The sequence below is a fragment of the Natrix helvetica genome (genome assembly GCF_964273705.1).
Source record: "Natrix helvetica genome assembly, chromosome: W".
NCBI classification, from domain to species: domain Eukaryota; kingdom Metazoa; phylum Chordata; class Lepidosauria; order Squamata; family Natricidae; genus Natrix; species Natrix helvetica.
This window is the reverse complement of record NC_138555.1, coordinates 44589792-44611009: the sequence shown is the minus strand read 5'-3', so window position 1 is coordinate 44611009 and position 21218 is coordinate 44589792. Positions and strand designations below refer to the sequence as shown.

The following is a 21218-nucleotide window of genomic DNA, read 5'->3' as shown; positions in this document are numbered from 1 at the left end:
TTTTTGCTCTACTTGTATTGTCTGCTTCTCCTTCGTCTATGGTGAACCTGGCTGACGTACAAGCCCTGGACAGTATCATATTAGACCTGCCCTTGTCATAACCTTAAAGACATGTCATTCACAGGTTGCCACTGCGCTTCCCCCCCAAAAAAGAGACTCTACATCCTTGCCACCCCTTGGCAACTGGTGAAGGTATTTCAACAAAAGAATTGCCTAGCTCCTTGTTGGAAGGGTCCATTCCAGATCATCTTGACCACCAATACTGCTGTGAAATGTCATCCTCTGGCCTTCTGGGTGCATGCTTTGCACTGTAAGAAGGTACCAGCCCCAGACAAGGAAGCCACTGAACTCAGGTCACCTGACTGCTACAAGGCAAAGACTGAAGCTTTGCCCAACAGGGAGGCAAGTGCTAGTAACCTCTGCCCCTGCTCTCCATACAACCTTCACCCAAAGGCACGGCAGCATCAAGTAACAAAAGACCAGCTTCATGGAAGCCCAGTAATGACTGCAAGAAACAGCCTGCATTAGGAGAGGTCTTCTGCCTGCAATCTTGACCAGCGCTGCATTGCTCATCTTCAGTACCATGCTGTATTTAGAGTTGCACGTCCCACCATTCAAATGGTTCAGCCTGTCTATCCCCTTTTATGTATTTGCCTTGCTGAAATGCCTTTTAATCAAAGTAACTGTCCTCCTTCATCTGAAATTAAGGATTTTGGTTTATTTCACTTACTTCCATAATTGATATAAGGTAGCTTATGTGCAGAAATCGATTTGTATGTTTCATTTTGTGTTGTTCTTACAAACAAGAAGTGAGGATTGTGAGAATCAAGAAATATGGCCTATTGATCTATTAGATTCAATAAGTCCTATGGATAATAGAAGGCCCCAGGAGACAGAGATATGAACCAAAGTTTCCAGCTAGGATGATTTCAAAATTTACCAGAAATATTTGTAATCCTGCTGAACCGTTGCTAACTGTGAAATATGTTTTTTTGTAAAATATGCACTTGTATGGATTCGTTTAAAACAGGAACAATGAAACTGTTGGAAATGAGGAATTGAAAGTAATGTACACAGGTGTTCACAGAAAGTGACAGTTAGAGAGGTTGTGAAGCATGTATGCAGTTAGAAGAACAGTATAAAAGATAGGGTTCAAGATCGGCTCAGAGCTCTTTGATTTATAGCAGTCCTTGTAGGACTTGCTATATCTCATTGGCCCTCTGCATTAATATGTTAATGCAGCGTATTGCTGCTATTATATCTTTTATATCTATTCATTTCTAATGTTCCAAATTATTAGAAACAATAAACCTCTGATCATAAAGTAAGAATTATTGCTTGTGTTGTTGCTTTTGTTTCCTATTGGAATTTTCCTATGGCAGAATGAAGGAAGGAAGATGGATGGGAAGAATAGATGGATGAAAGGAAGGAAGGAAGGAAGGAAGGAAGGAAGGAAGGAAGGAAGGAAGGAAGGAAGGAAGAATAGATGGAAGGGAGGGAAGGAGGAAGGAAGGAGGAAGGAAGAAGGAAGGAAGGAAGGAAGGAAGGAAAGGGAGGACAGATAGATGGAAGAGAAGGAAGGAGGGAGGGAAGAGGAAGGGAAGGAAAGATGGAGAGGGAGGGAAGAAAGGAAGGAGGGAGGGAGTAGATGGATGGGGAAGGATAGATGGAAGAGAAGGAAGGAAGGCAGGGAGGAAGGGAGATAGATGGGAAGAATAGATGGAAGAGAAGGAAGGGAGGGAGGGAGGAAGAATAGATGGAAGGAAAGAAAGAAGAAAGGAAGGAAGGAGATAGATGGGGAAGGATAGATGGAAGAGAAGGAAGGTGGGAGGGAGGAAGGAGGGAGGGAAAGTAAGATAGAGATGCAGGGAAGGGAAGGGAGGAAGAATAGATGGAAGAGAAGGAAAGAAGGAAGGAAGGAAGGAAGGAAGGAAGGAAGGAAAGAAGGGAGATGGATGGGAAGAATAGAGGAAAGAGAAGGCAGGAAGGGAGATAGATGGGAAGAATAGATGGAAGGGAAGGAAGGAGGGAGATAGACTGGGAAGGATAAATGGAAGGGGAGGGAGGAGGGAGGGAAGGAAGGAACAAAGGAAGGATGGAGACAGTGAGGGAGTAGATGGACGGGGAAGGATAGATGGAAGAGAAGGAAGAGAAGGAAGGACGGAAGATGGATGGGAAGGAAGGAATGAAGGAGATAGATGGGGAAGGATAGATGGAAGAGGAGGGAGGAGGGAGGGAAGGAAGGAAGAATAGATGGAAGGGAGGGAGGGAGGGAGATCGACAGGAAGAATAGATGGAAGGGAAGGAAGGAGGGAGATAGATTGGGAAGGATAGATGGAAGGGGAGGGAGGAGGGAGGGAAGGAAGGAACGAGACAGTGAGGGAGTAGATGGACGGGGAAGGATAGATGGAAGAGAAGGAAGGAATGAAGGAGATAGATGGGGAAGGATAGATGGAAGAGGAGGGAGGAGGGAGGGAAGGAAGGAAGAATAGATGGAAGGGAGGAAGGGAGATTGACAAGAATAGATGGAAGGAAGGAAAGGAGATAGATGGGAAGAATAGATGGAAGAGAAGGAAGGAAGGAAGGAAGGAAGGAAGGAGACAGTGAGGGAGTAGATGGATGGGGAAGGATAGATGGAAGAGAAGGAAGGAGGGAGATAGATTGGGAAGGATACATGGAAGGGAAGGAAGGAAGATGGTTGGGAAGAATAGATGGAAGAGAAGGAAGGTAGGAAGGATGGAAGGAAGGAAGAATAGATGGAAGAGAAGGAAGGATGGAAGGAAGGAAGAATAGATGGGAGGGAGGGAGGAAGAAGGGAGGGAGGGAGTAGATGGATGGGAAGAACAGATAGAAGGAAGGAAGGAGATAGATGGGGAAGGATAGATGGAAGAGAAGGAAGCATGGAAGGAAGGAAGGAAGGAAGGAAGGAAGGAAGGAAAGAAAGGGAGGAAGAATAGATGGAAGGGAGGGAGGAAGGAAGGAAATATGGAAAGAGGGAAGGAATAGATGGATGGGGAAGGATAGATAGAAGAGAAGGAAGGAAGGAAGGGGGATAGATGGAAAGAATAGATGGAAGAGAAGGAAGGAGGGAGGGAGGAGGAAAGGAAGGGAGCTAGATGGGGAGAATAGATGGAAGAGAAGGAGGAAGGAAGAATAGAAGGAAGGAAGGAAGAGAGATAGATGGGAAGAATAGATGGAAGAAAAGGAAGGAAGGAAGGAAGGAAGAATAGATGGGAGGGAGGGAGGGAGGGGGAAGGAAGGAAGAAGGGAAAGGATAGATGGAAGAGGAGGAAGGAAGGAAGAATAGATGGAAGGGAGGGAGGAGTTTGATGGGAAGAATAAATGGAAGAGAAGGAAGGACAAAAAGAAGGGGGATGAATAGGAAGAATAAATGGAAGAGAAGGAAGGAAGAAAGGAAGGAAGGAGATGGATGGGGAAGAATATATGGAAGAGGAGGAAGGAAGGAAGGAAGGAAGGAAGGAAGGGGATAGATAGGAATGGATAGATGGAAGAGAAGGAAGGTGGGAGGGACGGAGGAAGGAGGAAGGGAAAGAAATGGAAGGAAAGGAAAGATAGATGGAAAGGAAGGAAGGGAGGAAGGGAGGGAGATAGATGGGAAGAAGAGAAGGAAGAGAAGGAAGGAAAAAAAGATGGATGGGAAGAATACATGGAAGGGAAGGAAGGAAGGAGATAGATGGGGAAGGATAGATGGAAGAGAAGGAAGCAAGGAAGGAAATAAAGGGGAAAATAGATGGAAGAGAAGGAAGGAAGAATGGATGGAAGGGAGGGAGGAAGGAAGGGTGATAGATGGGAAGAAGAGATGGAAGGGAAGGAAGGAGATAGATGGGAAAGGATAGATGGAAGAGAAGGAGGGAAGGAGGAGGGAGGAAAAGAAAGATGGAGAGGGAGGGAAGGAGGGTGTAGATGGATGGGGAAGGATAGATGGAAGAGAAGGAAGGAAGGATATATGGAAGAGGATGAAGAAAGGAAGGAAGGGAGATGGACGGGAAGAATAGATGGAAGAGAACGGACGTTGGTCTTACCTGAACGTCCATTTTCGGGGGATGCGAGGGAGGGGTAACACGTGGGTATTAACACAGCCTGATTGGTCCATAGACTGAGAGAAAGCTGATAAAGGCTCCTGCCTTCTCCTTTACTTCCCAGTTTTCTAGAAGACGAAGGTACAGCACCTGCAGAAAGGAAGCACAAGAAGACCCAGGAGCCGCCCTGCCCTCCCCCGGCCCCAGCTAACTACCTAGGGCGGGAAGTTACCCCTCCCTCGCATCCCCCGAAAATGGACGTTCAGGTAAGACCAACGTCCGTTTTCTGGTGGATTCGAGGGAGGGGTAACACGTGGGACATACCCAAGCTACGTCCCAGGGAGGGAAAACTAGGGCCCCGGGGGAGGGTCAGCCACCACCCCCTGTAGGACCCTACGAACAAAGGACGCCTCCGCGGAAGCAAAAGCGTCCAAACGGTAATGGCGAATGAACGGAGTCGGGGAAGCCCAAGTGGCAGCCCTGCAAATGTCCTCAAAGGGAGCCCTGGTGGCCCATGCTGCCGAGTTGGCTGCACTCCGAGTCGAATGGGCAGTGTTACCCGCTGGGGGAACCCTATCCGAAGCCTGGTAGGCCACCTCAATGGCCTGACGAATCCATCTTCATATGGTAGCCGAGGAAACCCTAGCCCCTAGGGACCCTGGCTGAAAAGAAATAAACAGGGCCTCAGACCTACGCACCTCCGCCGTCCTCCGGAGGTAGACGCGTAAGGCACGGCGAACATCCAAACGGTGCCAGAGGCGTTCCCGTTCGTGGGAAGGAGCTGGACAAAAATTAGGGAGAACAATTTCCTGAGCCCTATGAAACGGGGAATTCACCTTCGGGAGAAAGGAAGGGTCAAGGCGGAGAACCACCCTATCTAGGTGAAAAATGCAAAGGTCGTCCCTGGAAGACAGGGCGCCTAACTCTGAAATGCGTCTAGCCGACGTGATGGCAACCAGAAACGCCACCTTGAGTGTCAGCAGTCGCATGTGCACCGACCTGATCGGTTCGAAAGGGGAACCTGTAAGAGCTCTGAGGACCAGAGGGAGATCCCAAGTGGGAAACCTGTGAACGGGAGGGGGCCGAATATTAGAAGCCCCCTTAAGGAACCTTTTGATAAGCGGGGAGTGTGAAAGTGAAGAGGACCCCTCCCCCTTCAAAACCGTGGCTAGGGCGGCCACCTGCCTGCGCAGAGTATTAGGCGCTAGGCCGCCCTCCAGACCCTTCTGCAAGAAGTCTAAGACATTAGCCACTGAGGCTCTGGTGGGATCTAGGCCTAACGGACTGCACCACCTAACGAAGGCTGACCAGGTGGAATTATAAATCCTGGTGGTGGAGGGACGCCTAGCGGCCTCCAAGGTCTCAATGACATTGGCGGACAGGTGGGCCTCCCTCAGGAGCAGCCGTTCAAGTGCCAGGCGGTCAGGTGGAGCCACTGGGGCTCCGGATGTATCAAGACCCCCTGGCACAAGACAACCCCCTCCCGAGGAATCCTCCATGGCTGGGACACCGAGAGGAGCACCAGGTCCGCAAACCATGGTCTCCTGGGCCAATAGGGAGCCAAGAGGATGACCTGAGCCTTCTCTAACACTACCTTCCTGATGGTCCCTGGGATAAGGGGAATGGGAGGAAAGGCATAAAGAAGGCCCCGAGGCCAGCGGCTCCGGAGTGCATCCGTCCCCTCCGCCGACCGGCACTGGAAACGGGAGAAGAATCTCAGGAGCTGTGCGTTGCGTGGCGTGGCGAACAGGTCCACCAGCGGGTCGCCGAATCTGTGGCAAATCTTCCGGAACAGCTGCGGATGGAGACTCCATTCGCCGTTGTCGAGTGTCGCACGACTCAGCCAGTCCGCCTGATGATTGGAGTCCCCGGAGATGTGTTCGGACACCAGCGACTCCAGATGCGTCTCCGCCCACGCCCCCAGCCTCAGTGCCTCTAGCCAGAGGGCTCGGGAGTGCGTGCCCCCCTGACGGTTGATGTGGGCCTTCGTGGCAATATTGTCCGTCAGAAGTAACACGTGACGACCCCGCACAGCCTGCTTGAAGTGTTGTAGGGCCAGACGGGCCGCCTTCAGCTCCAACCAATTGATGTTGTGTCGGAGATCCGATACGGACCAGCGGCCCTGCGCCATCCTGGTCCCCATCAGCGCTCCCCAGCCGAACAGGCTGGCGTCTGTCGTCACCTTCACCCTGTCCGGTTCCCAAAACGTGTTGCCTCGATGTAGGGCAGGAGACAGCCACCACTGGAGAGACGCTCGGACTGATGCAGGAAGCTGCAGAGACCTCAGGGAGTTGCTCATCCTCTTCCTCTGGTAAGGGATCAAGGCCCACTGCAATGGCCAAAGGTGGAGCCCATGGAACCACGCCGATGCAGGAGACCATCTTGCCAAGTAGCTGAGACAAGGTCAGGATGGAAACTGACTGACTTCCGCGCACCCTGCGTACCAGCTGTTTGAGACTGGAGAGCCTGTCTGGGGAAAGCTGAACCATCCCCGTCCCTGAATCTATCACCGTCCCTAAGTGTAAGATGCGTGTGGACGGGGTGAGATGACTCTTGGGGAAGTTTACAGAAAACCCTAAGGACTGAAGGCACCTGATGGTGAACTGGAGGTCGAGGGTGGCCTGGGACAAGGATTCTGCCTGAACCAAGACATCGTCCAGGTAGCATTGGAGCCTCACCGGCTTTGAGCGCAGGTGAGCCACCAATGCCGCCAAGACTTTCGTGAAGGTGCGTGGCGCTGAGGCCAGCCCGAAGGGTAGAGCTCGGTATTGAAAATGGCGGTCCCCGTGGGAGAACCGCAGGTATTTCCGGTGGGCTGGGAGGATGGGGATGTGAAGGTAGGCCTCGGTCAGGTCGATCGAGGCCATGTAATCCCCCCGCCTGACTCCCTGGAGAATGGACCTGAGGGAAGACATCTTGAAGCGTCTGTAAAGGAGGTACTGATTGAGACGCTTGAGATCTAGAATCGTCCTCCAGCCCCCCGAACTCTTCGGAACCATGAATAAGTTTGAATAGTGGCCTAACCCGCGCTCTGCGGTTGGAACGGGCTCGACCGCCTGAATCTCGAGGAGATGCGCCACTGCAAGATCCATGAGTCGACGCCTTTCCGGATCGCGAGAGGGGTTGAAAGTTCTGAACAAGTTCGGAGGGGTGGAAAGAAACTCCAGTCTTAGGCCGAACCGGACGGTGGCTCTGACCCAGGCGTCTGTGGTGACTTCGTCCCACTGATCCGCATAGTTTGCCAGATGGCCGCTTATGGGAAGACTCGGGTTCGAGTCATTTCCCTCTGCGGAAGGGGCGGCCCCCCCCCCCACGAAAGGGCCGCCTGTTCTGACCCTGGAACCTGAAGCGGTCATGGTAATAAGGGCGGGAGAACTGTCTATCCGATCTAAAGGATGAGAACCTTTGCTGCTGATCCTGTTCCTGAGCCCTGAAAGGGGTTCTACGGTAAGGTGTGGATCTGGACTCTGCCTTCTTGGCATTGGAGGGAAGGACCTTCTTCTTATCCTTATTCTCTATCAGAATAGGATCTAGAGCCTCTCCAAAGAGATTGGGGCCCGCGAAGGGGGCCACCGCCAGACTCCACTTGGCTTTATTGTCAATCTGCCAGTTACGAAGCCACAACAGGCGACGGGAGGTGACTGAAGTGGCCAGGGCACTAGAGGCGAATTTCATCGCATCCAGAGTGGCATCGGCCGAAAATTGCGAGGCCGCTAAGATCTTAGTTATGTCCTGATGAAGACGCTCATCCTGAATAGGAGTGTGTTCCTGCAGCTTGTGCAACCACATGACCGTGGTCCGGTTAAAGTAGGAGACGGCGGCCGCCGCCTTAACCGCCCAGGCAGAAGCATTAAAGTTTTTCCTAAGGGTAAGCTCCGCTCTCTTGTCCTCTGGTTTCATCTTATCTGCTGCATCTCCAGAAACCACGGGAGAAGAGGAGACCAAAGTTGCAACTGGGGTGTCCACCGTGGGCAGCTGCAAAACCTTGGCAAAGGCTTGCTCCATGTTATAGAAACGACGGTCATTACTGCCTGGATTGGAAAAATTAGAAGGGCGCGCCCACTGATTTTGGACCGCCTCTAGAAACAAAGGTGGCGCAGGGATCTCTGCCTTATTGGTGGCTGTGTTAGAGAACATAGCCATGTCAGGATCCCTGGGCGGGGGAACCGTGGGGTCACCAGTACCAATCTTGGTGGTCTTACGAGCCTTATTGAGCAGAGGCTTAAACATAACTGGGGGAAGCAAGGCCGAAGAGGAGGGTTCCTCCGGAGGAGCTGCATCCTCATCCTCCGAAAACCCCAAATCATTATAATTCTCCTCCCCCCGGGTAGAGGTTTCACTCACCACTGATGGGGAAGAAGCTCTAGATAGGTGGCGCCCCAGGGATCTGCTAGAGTGAGAAGCCCTGTCCCTCTGAGCTATGCCTCTAGTGATAGCAGCCGAGATTAGCCTTTTGATGCTTTCAGGCAATAGCTCCAAATCCTCAAGGTCATCCTGGATGGGATCAGGATGTTGAGGAGCTAGCCTAGGAGCAGAAGGGAAGGATCTAGATGTACCTTCCAAAGGATCCTCCTCTGCCCCGATGGGAGTCAGTGAGGCAGGAGGGGAAGGGGATCTAGGTTGCCCAAAACCCCTGGTGGATCCAGGGGATGCTGAGGAGGAAGATGGGCTGAAGCCCCTGGGGGAGGACACAGGCCGAGCTGAGACAGGCCTAACAGGAGACCTAGATCTAGTCCTAGATGGGGCCACTTGAGCCTGCTTCTCTGCCCTAGCCACTACCTTTTCCAAGGCCTTCTGCCTCCTTTGCTCATCCCTGGTGGCAGCCCTGGAAGAACGTTGTGAGACCCCTGGCTGGGATGAAGTAGCCCTGGTTCTGGGTCTGCTCAAGTGGGCCTCTCCCCCTTCTGCAGGAGCACATTCAGAATCCTGAGGAAGATTAGCCTCCTGCACGTTTGCCATTGTCCCACTCACGTGTCTTCACTGTACAATGAATACAGCTGGCAATAAGCAGGGTTCGCTGGCTGCTGACTCTCCCTACTGAGGAACTGCAGCTTCAATTCTCACCGGAGGTTTGTGATGCACACGAGGTGCGAATCAAAATGGCCGCCGCAACTCTGGACACAAAGGGAAAACAAAATGGCCGCCTGCACTTTGCATTAAAAATGGCCGCCCGTAATTTCCAGTGGTCTGTGCAAATAAGACCACGAGGAGGCTCCCGAATGGGAGAGAAAACCTCCTCCTCCAGCCCCAGCTTCCAGAAACATTGAGGCTTCTTAAAACGCCGCTACACCCTTAACTTTTACTGCGGAGGCTCCTCTGCATTAACGAGCCTCCACACGCCTCAAAACATGCACGCATCCCTTTAAGGGAACCGGGACGGCGCGGAATCAATTTTCGCCGCCCCAGGGGCAGCGGGCGGCTAACGGAGCTCTTCGCGCGCTTTTAACAGCGTCGGAACCGCCAGCGGGCGGTTTCCCAGCTGCGTGAAGTTGAATCCGACACCCCCGCACCCCGGGGACCGGTTCGAATCCAATGGCCCACGGGGGGGAGGCGAGGCTGCCCCACGGGGCCCTCCCCCTGCCGCTTGGACAGCAGAACTGTCTCTGGGCCGCAGCCTAATTTGGAATTTAAAATGCCCAATTAACCGAATTAATTGTTAATTCCCATAAAATTTAGAAAATTTATTCCTACCAGTAGATGAATAACTCAGCACTAGGACCGAAAGACTGAGAGGAAACTGGGAAGTAAAGGGGAAGGCAGGAGCCTTTATCAGCTTTCTCTCAGTCTATGGACCAATCAGGCTGTGTTAATACCCACGTGTTACCCCTCCCTCGAATCCACCGGAAAAGGAAGAAAGGAAGGAGATGGTTTGGGAAGGATAGATGGAAGAAAAGGAAGGAAGGAAGGAAGATGGATGGGGAAGGGAAGAGAAAGGAAGGGGAGGGAAGGGAAAGGAAGGGAAGGAAATAATGAAATAAAATGAAATGAAATGGAAAAGGGAGGGAATTACCTTTCGAGCTTTCTTTTCACTCCGGCTTTGTTTGGCCTTGCTAATGGACTCTCCGCCAGTCCCCAGGGAATGCGTCAGCTGGGTCTGCAAAAAAACAAATCTATTTACTCATCTCTTACTACTAAGCGGATCCCTTTTTGTGAAAGAGTGTTTTTATGTTCTCTCCAGAACGGCCCATCAATTTCTCTGCTTCCCAGAAAGGCACTTAGCTGGCCTCGATTAATGTGTGAGATTGTTTTTGAAAAGGTCTTTTATTTATTTATCATTTTATTGTACATCTTACAATCAACCTTCCCTTCTTCACAATTGTGGGTAGGGTTGCACAAAAGCCATAATTTTTCAGAGTTGTGTATTTGGCCCCAGGGTGTTTGGTGCGAAGCGACGCCAAGACCGTCCATATCCAGTGAGAGAATTTGAGAAAATATCACGATTGCCTCGACACTGTGAAAAAAAACGGACCGGGGATGTAAAAAACTCAAACCCAGAACTTTTGGATGAGGTCCGTGTATCACCTCTTGTCCCTCGCTCCTTCTAGGATTCTGGCAATTACCTTTTTAATTTATTTTTTTTACCAATGGAAAGGAGGCAATTTCAGGCACCTTGCTAGCACAGCCATTAACGATCAATCGCACTCAAGTGGGTGATGATGAATTCTAGTTCCACCTTAGGGAGGAAAGCGGAGCAGGCGACTTTGGGCCAATCGCTGGGAGATGATGAGTTCTATTTCCACTTTAGACGTGAAGGCTGGATGGGGGGACTTTGGGGCATTCACCAAGATTCTGGGAGTTCTAGTCCTGCCTTAGTCATAAAAGCCAGCTGGGTGATTTTGCGCCAATAACCAGGCAACAGTGAGTTCTAGTCCTGCCTTAGGCATGAAAGGCAGCTGGGTGACTTTGGGGCAATCACCAGGTGATGGCGAGTTCTAGTCCCACCTTAGGAAGGAAAGCCAACTGAGGGACTTTGAGCTTCTCTCTCAGCGCCACCCAACTCAACTGCGACTGACTAGGGAATTCTAGGAGTTGAAGTCCACCCATCTTCCAGTCGCCCAGTTTGAAAAACATAGTTCTGGGCATTGCTCTACAAGAGCCACACCTGCACCGTGTGAGCTGTCCGTGGTACTGGAACATTCGGCTCTTCCAATTCCGGTAGTGATCCTTCATTGCTTTCAAAATCGTTGGAAGATCCTGCAAAAAAGATATTTTAGGGTATTCTATCTGAGGTCTCCTTTACCAGGGCTCAGTCCTCAACTTACGACCGCAACTGAGCCCCACATTTATGTTGTTAAGTGAGATGTTAAGTGAGTTTTAGCCTCCATCTTATTCCCTTTCATGCCACAATTCTTAAAGGAACCACTGCAGTTGTTCAGTGAGTCACACAGTCGTAGAATCCTCAGGCTGGAAGGGACCTTGGAGGTCTTCTAGTCCAACCCCTTGCCCAGCCTTATAGATGTCCCGGAAGAACCCACCAAAGATCATAGAACTCTTGGGTTGAAAGGAACCCTGGAGGTCTTCTAGTCCAACCCCCTGCCCATCTTGGTGGACATCTTTGAAGGACCCACCAAAGATCATGAAATCTTCGGTCTGGAAGTGTCCTTGGAGGTCTTCTAGTCCAACCCCCTGCCCATCTTGGTGGACATCTTTGAAGGACCCACCAAAGATCATGGAATCTTCGGCCTGGAAGGGGCCTTGGAGGCCTTCTAGTCCAACCGCTTTCCATCCCATTGGACGTCTCTGAAGGACCCACCAAAGATCATGGAATCCTAGAGCTGGAAGGGACCTTGGAGAAAATAGCCCATGGAGGTTCATTCCACCAGCCACGTCGAAGCCCCACGCTAAGAGAAATGTGTGTTGTGCCATCTCCACACAACGTCTTCCTACCTTTGTGGTTGATGTCTTGGGCCCTCTTCCCTGCCAAGTACGTCTTCTCTTCCAAGAGCATCATGCCCGCCTCGTGCAGCATTTCCAGCTCCCTCTCCTCGCTTGAACTTGACTCCAGTGGGAAGGAACCGCGAGAAGCTCGCTTTTCCTGTGCCGATCCCAAATACTTGACGCGGAAATCTCGGTGGCCAGGCAACTGGTTCCTTCCTCGGGCATCTTGGCCGCTGGGAAGTTCATGGAGCTGGCTGGGACCCGAAGACCTGGCACTCTCAAGACCTGGAAAAAGAGGGAGTTCAGGGACAGAACTTCCCTTTTCCCATTGGTTGGCATTTCAGATTTGTGGTTTTGTACTTCAGAATCGGGTTCGCCATTTTGTCACAATTGGCAGCTAAGGCTTTCACACCCACACACTGTACTGGCACATCAGCAATGGCCTCCTCCATGCACAGGTATTCCTCGACTTACAGCAGTTCATTTAGTGACAGTTCGAAGTTACATCACTGAAAAAAATGACTTAGGACCATTTCTCACACTTATGACCATTGCAGCATCCCCATGGTCACCTGACCAAGATTTGGATGCATGGCAACATTTACAACGGTTGCACCATCCCGGGGTCATGTTGATCCTCTTTTAGCAACCTTAGATGAGCCAAATCAATGGAGAAGCCAGATTGACTTTAGTAAGTTAATATTAAACTTATTCACTTTCAGAAGTTAATAACTGGGTTACTCAATTAACCACGGCAACGATTCACTTAACGGCCGTGGCCAGAGAAGTCATAAAATGGGGCGAGACTCACTTAACTGGCCTCTCGCTTAGCAATGTACATTTTTAGCTCAATCATGGTTGTTAAGCCGAGGACTGCCTATCATTCATGCTGAAAGATCATTTGAGACCCCCTCAAGGTCTGCAGTTGTTGCAGCTCTGCCATTCCAGGGGATACCACAGGACAGGCGGTCCTCGACTTATGACCATAATGGAGCCTACCCATTAGGATTGTAAATTGCAACGACCGTTCAGCATGTCACTCACATGATCGACCAGATTTTATAACCTTTCTTGTGGTGGTGGTAGTTGAATGACTACTGTGATTGTTAAGCCACTGATGGAATCGTTAAGGAACTGCTGTGTTTGTTAAGCCATTGTTGCAATCCTTAAGGGACTGATGTGTTTGTTAAGGGACTGCTGAGTTTGTTAAGGCATTGTTGCAGTTTCTAAGGGACTGCTGTGTTCGTTAAACCAGTCTTACAGTGGTTAAGTGACTGCAGTGATTGTTATGGGACTGCTATGTTTTTAAGGGAGTGCTGTGTTCATTAAGCCATTGTTGCAATTGTTAAGGGACTGCTGTGTTCGTTAAAAGACTGCTGTGTTCGTTAAGCCATTGTTGTAATAGCTAAGGGATTGCTGTGTTCGTTAAGGCACTGCTACTATCGTTAAACCAAGGCTGCAGTCCTTAAGCGGCTCCTTTGTTTGTTAAGGGAGTGGTTTGTTAAGCCATTGTTGCAGTTAAGCCAGTGCTACAGTTATTAAGTGACTGCTGTGGTCATTAAGAGACTACTTCCTTTGTTAAGCCACTAATGTGATCATTAAGTCATTGCTGCAATTGTTAAGGGATTGCTGTGTTCCTTAAGCCACTGCTGCAGTTGTTAAGTGACTGCTGTGGTCATTAAGCAAACACTGTAGTCATTAAGCAAACCTAAAGGTTTTCTATGAGGCAGGATTGACTGAAAATGTTAATTTTCAGCAAAAACATTGTAAATCACAGTTTTGTCACTAAGTGAGTGGTTGTATTTTGAGGACTCCCTGTATACCTTTGGTGCACACAGATCTAGCATTTGTCCCCAATGTTACAGCCAGTCCTCGACTTACGACCACAATCACGTCAAACATTTCCGTTGCTACATGAGACAGTTGCTAAGTGAGTATAGCCCCATTTTACAACCTTCCCTGCCACCCTTATTAAGCGAACCATTGCAGTTGTTCGGTGAGTAATGAAGGAAATTATATTAAGTTACTCTTTTATAAAATGTTAAAAGCTTTTGTATTCTTTTACGATGTTAAATGTATAATCCATTATATTCTCTGCCTTATATGTGTAATACATTATTGTGCTTTTATTAACTACAAAATGTGTTAAGTAAACAGGACAAGATAAACTTTGTTTTTCCAAGGCTATGTACAGAAAGGCACCAGAGAAACCAAATAAGAGATAGGGGCCTCTCAAGAAATTGTCAAGTTGACCCTTTAGAATATGGAATGATGAAAGAAACAATGTAAATGAATGAGCAGGAAATGGGGGAGTTTCTGAGGAGTAGAATCTATAAAATGTATTGTTTGAATGCTATTCTTTGTTCTCCTTGTACTTGATCCACTTGGGAGGAGACTTGGAGGCCACCTTTGCAAAGACTTTTTATTTTTCTGTAAATAAAACTTTTTGAATTGTGAACCAGACCTGTCTATGTGTTGTGAGGATTTAATAATTGGGTTTTTATCACACAATCTTGGCGCCCAATGTGGGGCTTAAGGGCCTCATTTGGGAGTACTCCTCAGATATTCTGGGGGTGCGCTGGTTGATTTCAACTGCCTAGAGTCATCTGAGACTGGACTTCCATTTGCAGGCCCCATGCCAGAACTACATTGACAGCTCTGGTCTGTAATATCAAAAGGAAACAGAGGGAGTCAACAACTGAGACCCCAGGACCAGGCAACTCTGTGCACAGACCCAGGTAAGAAACTTTTGCCCCGAAGGTGTAAACAATGTGTGAAGGTCTCTATACATCTTGATCTTTAAAGAGAAGCCAGCATCTGCTGGGAGATTCAAGATAGATAGAGGGTTTCACCCCCAGGGCAGAAATATGTAACAACAATCAAGTGCTTGAAGAGATAGAACAATGGGTGTAACTTCAAATAAAATTGAGAAGTTACTAAAACAATTAGGAAGAATCCTGAATTGTAAATAGACCCGACTTGTCCTTTAGGGAAAATACTTAGAGGTTTGGAAGCCCTTCCATACGTTGGGGCTGACCAAAGAAGATATGGTTAGCTCTTGTGGCCCAGCAGTGGCTGGCTGAGCTGTTGGTGTACTCTGACAGCTCAGACCATTATGGGACTGCTCTGGAGGATGAGGAAGACTCTGGAGGGTGTTTGGAGTCAGAGTAGGCCTGTTGGCCACCAGGTGGCATCTGAGTCAGGGAGCAGTGAAGAGGAACAGAGGGAGGTTGTCCCTGATGTGCGTGTACGTAGAGCTGAGAGGAGAAAGGAACAGCTGTGGAGAAGATGTCATAGAAGGAAGTAGGGACAGCTGGCTAAGGTTGTGGCCCCTCCCAAAGAGTTTATAGGTGGAGCAACGGGAGGGGAATCTTTGCAGGAAACCACAGTCCATTTTACTAGCCGTTGAGAAAGCATTCCGTAAATTTAATCTTGGGTTCTTGAAGATAGCTTTCTAGGCTCCTAGCCAAGGGGTGGCTTTATCTATGTAATTAGTCGTGGCAGACAGCCAAGCCAGTGTCTACATATTCATTGGAATCACGGGACAGAACAGTTTGTTTCCTGCCTTAAAACAAAAGCTGTAAAAATCATCACCATGGAGCAGCTACGTGCCGAGAACGCGCAACTTTTGCAACAAGTGGCTATGTTGGCTACCCAGGTGGCACAGCTCCAAGGTCACCCTGCTTCACCCCCACCTTGGAGGAAATGCCTGGTTGCAGTGCCTGATAAATTCGATGGCAACCAAGCCATGTTTCCAGCTTTCTTGGGACAATGGCAGCTATTTATCAGCTTGAGAGCAGAGGATTTTCCCACTGACCGAGATAAAGTGGGGTTTATGATTAGCTTACTCTCCGGCTCTGCAGCTTGTTGAGCAACGCCACTGCTGGTCCAGGCTAGACCTTTGCTGGATGACTTCAGGGGGTTCTGTGACCACCTCCGGTTAATGTATGAGGACCCCATTAAGACGGAGACGGCTACGCGACGTCTGAAGACTCTGAAGCAGGGCCGGGGTTCCTTGCAGGACTACATCAGTGAATTTAGGCTACTAAGCCAGGATTCGGCTTGGAATGAGGCAGCCCTCATGAACACATTTGAGGATGGGTTCTCGGAAGAATTGCAGGATGAGCTGGTGCGTGTGGATAGGCCACCGAATTTCAAAGCGTTGGTCCACCTGTGTCTCTGGATTGATGCTCGGTTGCAGAGGTGGGGAATTCACCGCACGTCCCAGGAGAACAGGGTTGTTCCGGCCATGAGTGAGACTCCAACTCCACGGGAGGAGCCCATGGAATTAGGTGCAGCCAAACCCCGCTTGTCGATAATGGAGAAAGACAGACGGCGCTTAGGGGGGTTGCGTTTTTATTGTGGGGAACCTGGCCACATGGCAGCCTTTTGCCCCAAGAAGAGACGAGGGGCGTCAGTTACGGGACCTACACCCCAGACCCAGAACAATTTGTCGGGAAAGGCCCCCAAGCCAGATCTAAGGGAGACCTTAGGTTGGGCGCGCATCAATTCAGAGCCATTTTCAGAGACAGTGACTTGCGGGTCTCCCCGACACCTGATCCTGACATCCCGAATAGTCCTGTCCAGTAGCCCGCAGGGATTCCGTTGCATGCTCTTGTCGACTCCGGGGCTACCACGAACTTCATGGACGAAGCGTTTGCGACCAAGTATGCAGTTCCTCTGTGTCCAGTAGATCCTCCTATGCTTGTGGAGACCATTGACGGCCGGCTGCTTCTGTCTGGGCCTATCAAGGCCGCCACACAACCCTTGCGCCTGGTCATCGGGGCTCATGAGGTAGCCATCCACTTCTACATTACCTCTGGCCTGCATTTCCCCATGGTCTTGGGCTTGGCTTGGCTTCGGGTGCACGACCCACAGATCTACTGGTCCCAGAACCTTGTGACCTTTCCAGCCTTGCAATGTGTGGACCACACCTGTCATGTCTGTGCAGGCCAGCTGCTGAGTCCACCCGGGGTGTCCTTGCCTTCCAACATAGCAGATTTTGCAGACGTGTTCATTGAACAAGAAGCAGACCAATTGCCACAGCACCGGCCATATGATTGTCCCATCGATGTGATTCCAGACTCGCCGCTCCCTGTGGGTCATTTTTATTCGATGTCAGACCCGGAGTTGGCCGCATTGCGGGACTTTTTGGACAAAAACCTAGCTCGGGGTTTTATCAGACCCTCGTCTTTGCCATTGTCTGCCCCGGTCTTGTTCGTCAAAAAGAAGACCGGAGATTTGAGACTCTGTTGTGACTATCGTAGGCTCAATGCTATCACTGTGCCCAATCGATATCCTCTGCCCCTTATTCCTGAACTGTTGGAGCGGCTCAGAGAAGCTAAGGTGTTCACCAAATTGGATCTCCGTGGAGCCTACAATCTTGTCCGGATCCGACCCAGGGATGAATGGAAGACAGCATTCGGCACCAGGTATGGGCATTTTGAGTACACGGTCATGCCTTTTGTGCTGACCAATGCCCCTGCCATCTTCCAACATTTTATGAACAACATCTTCTGGGACCTTTTGGACCAGTTTGTCGTCATTTATCTCGATAACATCTTGATTTACTCGTCCTCCCGGGAGAGCCATCGGCAATGTCACTGCGTTAATTGTTTGCTAGCCGAGCTGAAGATATACTGCGCAGGTCATAGGTCTTATCAACAAGTGATTTACTGTGCATGCTTCTTAACACGTTTCTTAATACATCACACATTCCAGAGACTTCTGTACTTTTGATTCTTCTGTTCGTCTGCCAAGAAGGTGGGCGACAATTGCTCTTGCCAAAATGTAACAATTAGATAGATTTGTTTATTTTTTATTTTTATATTAAAGTTTGTTTTAATTAGAACATGTTATCGGTTTTTATTTCTTATCTGGAGATATGCTAACAAGGAGGGGCGACGGTCCGCACCTCAATCGAAGGTGGAAGGGAAACTTTCCATTCCTTCTCAGGCAACACCTACGCCTGGTCCTACAACTGCTCCGTGAGAATTGCTTGTATGCGAAACTGGAGAAGTGCCAGTTTTGGCAGTCCACCATTGAGTTCCTGGGACATCGTATCTCTCCTGAAGGCATTGCGATGGAGCCAGGCAAGGTGGAGTCTTTGTGTAGTTGGCAACCTCCTCGGAGAGTGAAGGATGTCCAGCGACTCCTCGGGTTTGCCAACTACTATCGGACCTTTATCCCCGGCTTTGCTTCCCTGACTGCGCCCCTCACTCGGCTCCTGTAGAAAAACGTTCCGTTTCATGGGGGGGGGGGGGGGGCTGAGCACCACGCGTTCCAGGCCTTGAAGCAGGCCTTCATGAAAGAGCCCATTTTGAAGCATCCTGACCCCCACCATCCGTTTGTAGTGGAGGCGACTGCATCCGATATCGCTGTGGGAGCGGTGTTACTTCAGGCTCACGCCTCCGGCGGTACCCTTTTCCCTTGCGCTTATTACGCGCGGAAACTCAATTCTTCTGAGCGCAATTATACCATTTGGGAGAAGGAGTTACTAGCCATTAAGGTGGCGTTTGAGGCTTGGAGGCATCATCTAGAGGGGGCCAGGCATCAGATTGAAGTCCGGACGGACCATAGGAATTTGGAATTCCTGAAGACCCCGCGGAAATTGAACCAGCGCCAGATCCGGTGGTCTCTTTTCTTTGCACGGTTCAATTTCCGCGTGACATACATCCCCAGTGCGCACAACCAAAGGGCGGATGCCCTATCAAGGAAACCCGAGTATTCATGTACCAAAAACCCGATTCCACCCCGGACAGTTTTGCCCATAGTGTCCTTCTCCGCCGTTCACAAGCCTGTGGACTTACGGCCCCAGATACGGGAAGCGCAGCAGCATGACAATTGGGTGGAACAACGGAAGGCAGAGGTGGGGCCTACCTCCCTATGGATATTCACCGATGAACTTTTGCAGTACCGGGATAGACTCTATGTGCCAGCGGGGCCCCTTTGGGGACTTATTCTATCCCAGTGCCATGATAATCCTGCGGCGGGGCACTTTGGCCTCTTCAAGATCTTGAACCTGGTCTCCCTTACTTCTGGTGGCCCCGATTGCGACATGACGTACAATCTTACGTCACGTCTTGTGTACGGTGTCGGCAGGCCAAGTCAGCGACAAGAGCCCCTCCAGGGCTGCTTCAGCCATTGCCGACCCCGGAGAGACCATGGGGGGCCATTTCTATGGATTTCCTGACAGACTTGCCTCCGTCTTCTGGATTTACCACAGTGTTCGTGGTGGTAGACATGCTGATGAAGATGGTGCATTTTATCCCGTGTCGGAGATTACCAACAGCCCGCATCACCGCCCGCATGTTTATCCAACATGTTTTCAGGTTGCACGGCCTACCTGACAGGGTCGTGTCGGACAGAGGAACGCAATTCACAGCCCAGTTTTGGAAAGGGCTGATGATGGCCTTGGATGTCAAGATCTGCTTGTCCTCAGCGCACCATCTCGAAACCAACGGAGGGACGGAGAAAGTGATCGGGATCTTGGAACAGTACCTGCGCTGTTTTGTGAACCAGCAGCAAAATGATTGGGTGGACTACTTGGCAATAGCGGAGTTTGCGTTCAATCACTCACAGCACACATCCACGCAGACAACACCCTTCTTGGCCAATGTGGGGTATCATCCTCGGTTCTTTCCCCTCACACCCATCGACTCACCAGTCCCCGCAGCTAAGGACTTCCTGTCGGAACTACAGGCGGTCCATCAAGTGGTGCGGCGATATCTGGATAAAGCCAAGGAGGACTATAAGAGAGTTGTGGATAGGTCTTGGCGTGCGACGATGGCGTTGACTGTGGGCGATCAAGTGTGGCTGACCACTAGACACCTTCCGTCAAACCGGCCGGTCAAGAAGTTAGACCACCGTTACCTTGGCCCGTTTCCTATTGAAGCAGTCATCAATCCGGTCGCCTATCGCCTGACTTTACCACGTTCGATGCGAGTCCATCCGGTCTTTCATCGATCTCTTCTTGTTCCTGAAGGGCTGGCTTGTCCTCTTCGCCAACCCGATCATCCCCAGCCAGAACCCCGTGCCGATGAGGCACCGGCCGAATACGAAGTTGCCAGGATTCGGGATTCCCGATGGCTGAAAGGACGGTTCCAATACCTGGTGGAATGGAAAGGCCGAGAGCTGGAGGATGTTACCTGGGAGGATGCGACCTCTGTGCACGCACCTGCTTTGGTGCAGGCGTTCCATGAACAATTCCCAGTTAAGCTGCTCCCTGAGCGTCAGACCCGGGGGAAGGACCCTGCAGTGAGGGATAGTGTTGTGGCCCAGCAGTAGCCGGCTGAGCTGTTGGTGTACTCTGACAGCTCAGACCATTATGGGACTGCTCTGGAGGATGAGGAAGACTCTGGAGGGAGTTTGGAGTCAGAGCAGGAACTAGAGAGGCCTGTTGGCCACCAGGTGGCATCTGAATCAGGGAGCAGTGAAGAGGAACAGAGGGAGGTTGTCCCTGATGTCCGTGTACATATAGCTGAGAGGAGAAAGGAACAGCTGTGGAGAAGACGTCATAGAAGGAAGTAGGGACAGCTGGCTAAGGTTGTGGCCCCTCCCAAAGAGTTTATAGGTGGAGCAACGGGAGGGGAATCTTTGCAGGAAACCACAGTCCATTTTACTAGCCGTTGAGAAAGCATTCCGTAAGTTTAATCTTGGGTTCTTGAAGATAGCTTTCTAGGCTCCTAGCCAAGGGGTGGCTTTATCTATGTAATTAGTCGTGGCAGACAGCCAAGCCAGTGTCTACATATTCATTGGAATCACGGGACAGAACAGTTAGCTTATGCTGTTATGTCTGGTAGGAAGACCTAGGAATAGAAGGAAAGAAATACTGCAGTGTTATAAAGATCTTGAGAATTTACCATTCTCAAAAGAGCCAGAAAATTCTGAAAGAACTAAGAATAAAGAAGAAAACGTTTATTGTTGTTCCTCACTTGGGGTTTAGCAGGTAACAAAAAAAGGTAAAGCCTGTCTAAATGGGAAGACTCTGATAATTTGACTTTTAACAATTTGATGTGATTTCTGTTAAAAATTCTTAAATGTGCATCTATAATAATAGTGTGAAGAATTGAATGGGATTGACTTGAGTGTGATATGTTTGGCTGGCTGGCAAATTAAGTAAAAAAAAAAATTCTCAGCTTGGACTTAAAGCTGTGTGAAACAGGCAGTGATTAGGGCCCAAAATCACATTTTTGATTAAAATTACTTCCTGAATTTTCCCACTACTTGAAGAATGAGCTGCAGATTGAACAAGGAATTTTGTCTCCACAGGCTGGGAGTGTGTGTTGTTGTGTTTTTTTT

At 49.9% G+C, this 21218-nt stretch overlaps 1 protein-coding gene across 2 annotated transcripts in view; it reads right to left on the bottom strand.

Annotated features, from left to right (window-relative positions):
* Positions 1-21218, bottom strand: part of LOC309400491 (uncharacterized protein) — a 67500-nt gene that overhangs the window by 21611 nt on the left and 24671 nt on the right. The window contains exons 3-5 of one of the 2 annotated variants that reach the window (XM_081969014.1): positions 11928-12203; positions 11143-11234; positions 10051-10134 (exon numbers count right to left, since the gene is read on the bottom strand). In XM_081969014.1, the coding sequence (XP_081825140.1) occupies positions 10051-10134; positions 11143-11234; positions 11928-12203 (452 nt within the window). The remainder of the gene's footprint in view (positions 1-10050; positions 10135-11142; positions 11235-11927; positions 12204-21218) is intronic. The other variant, XM_081969015.1, reaches the window with a different exon arrangement.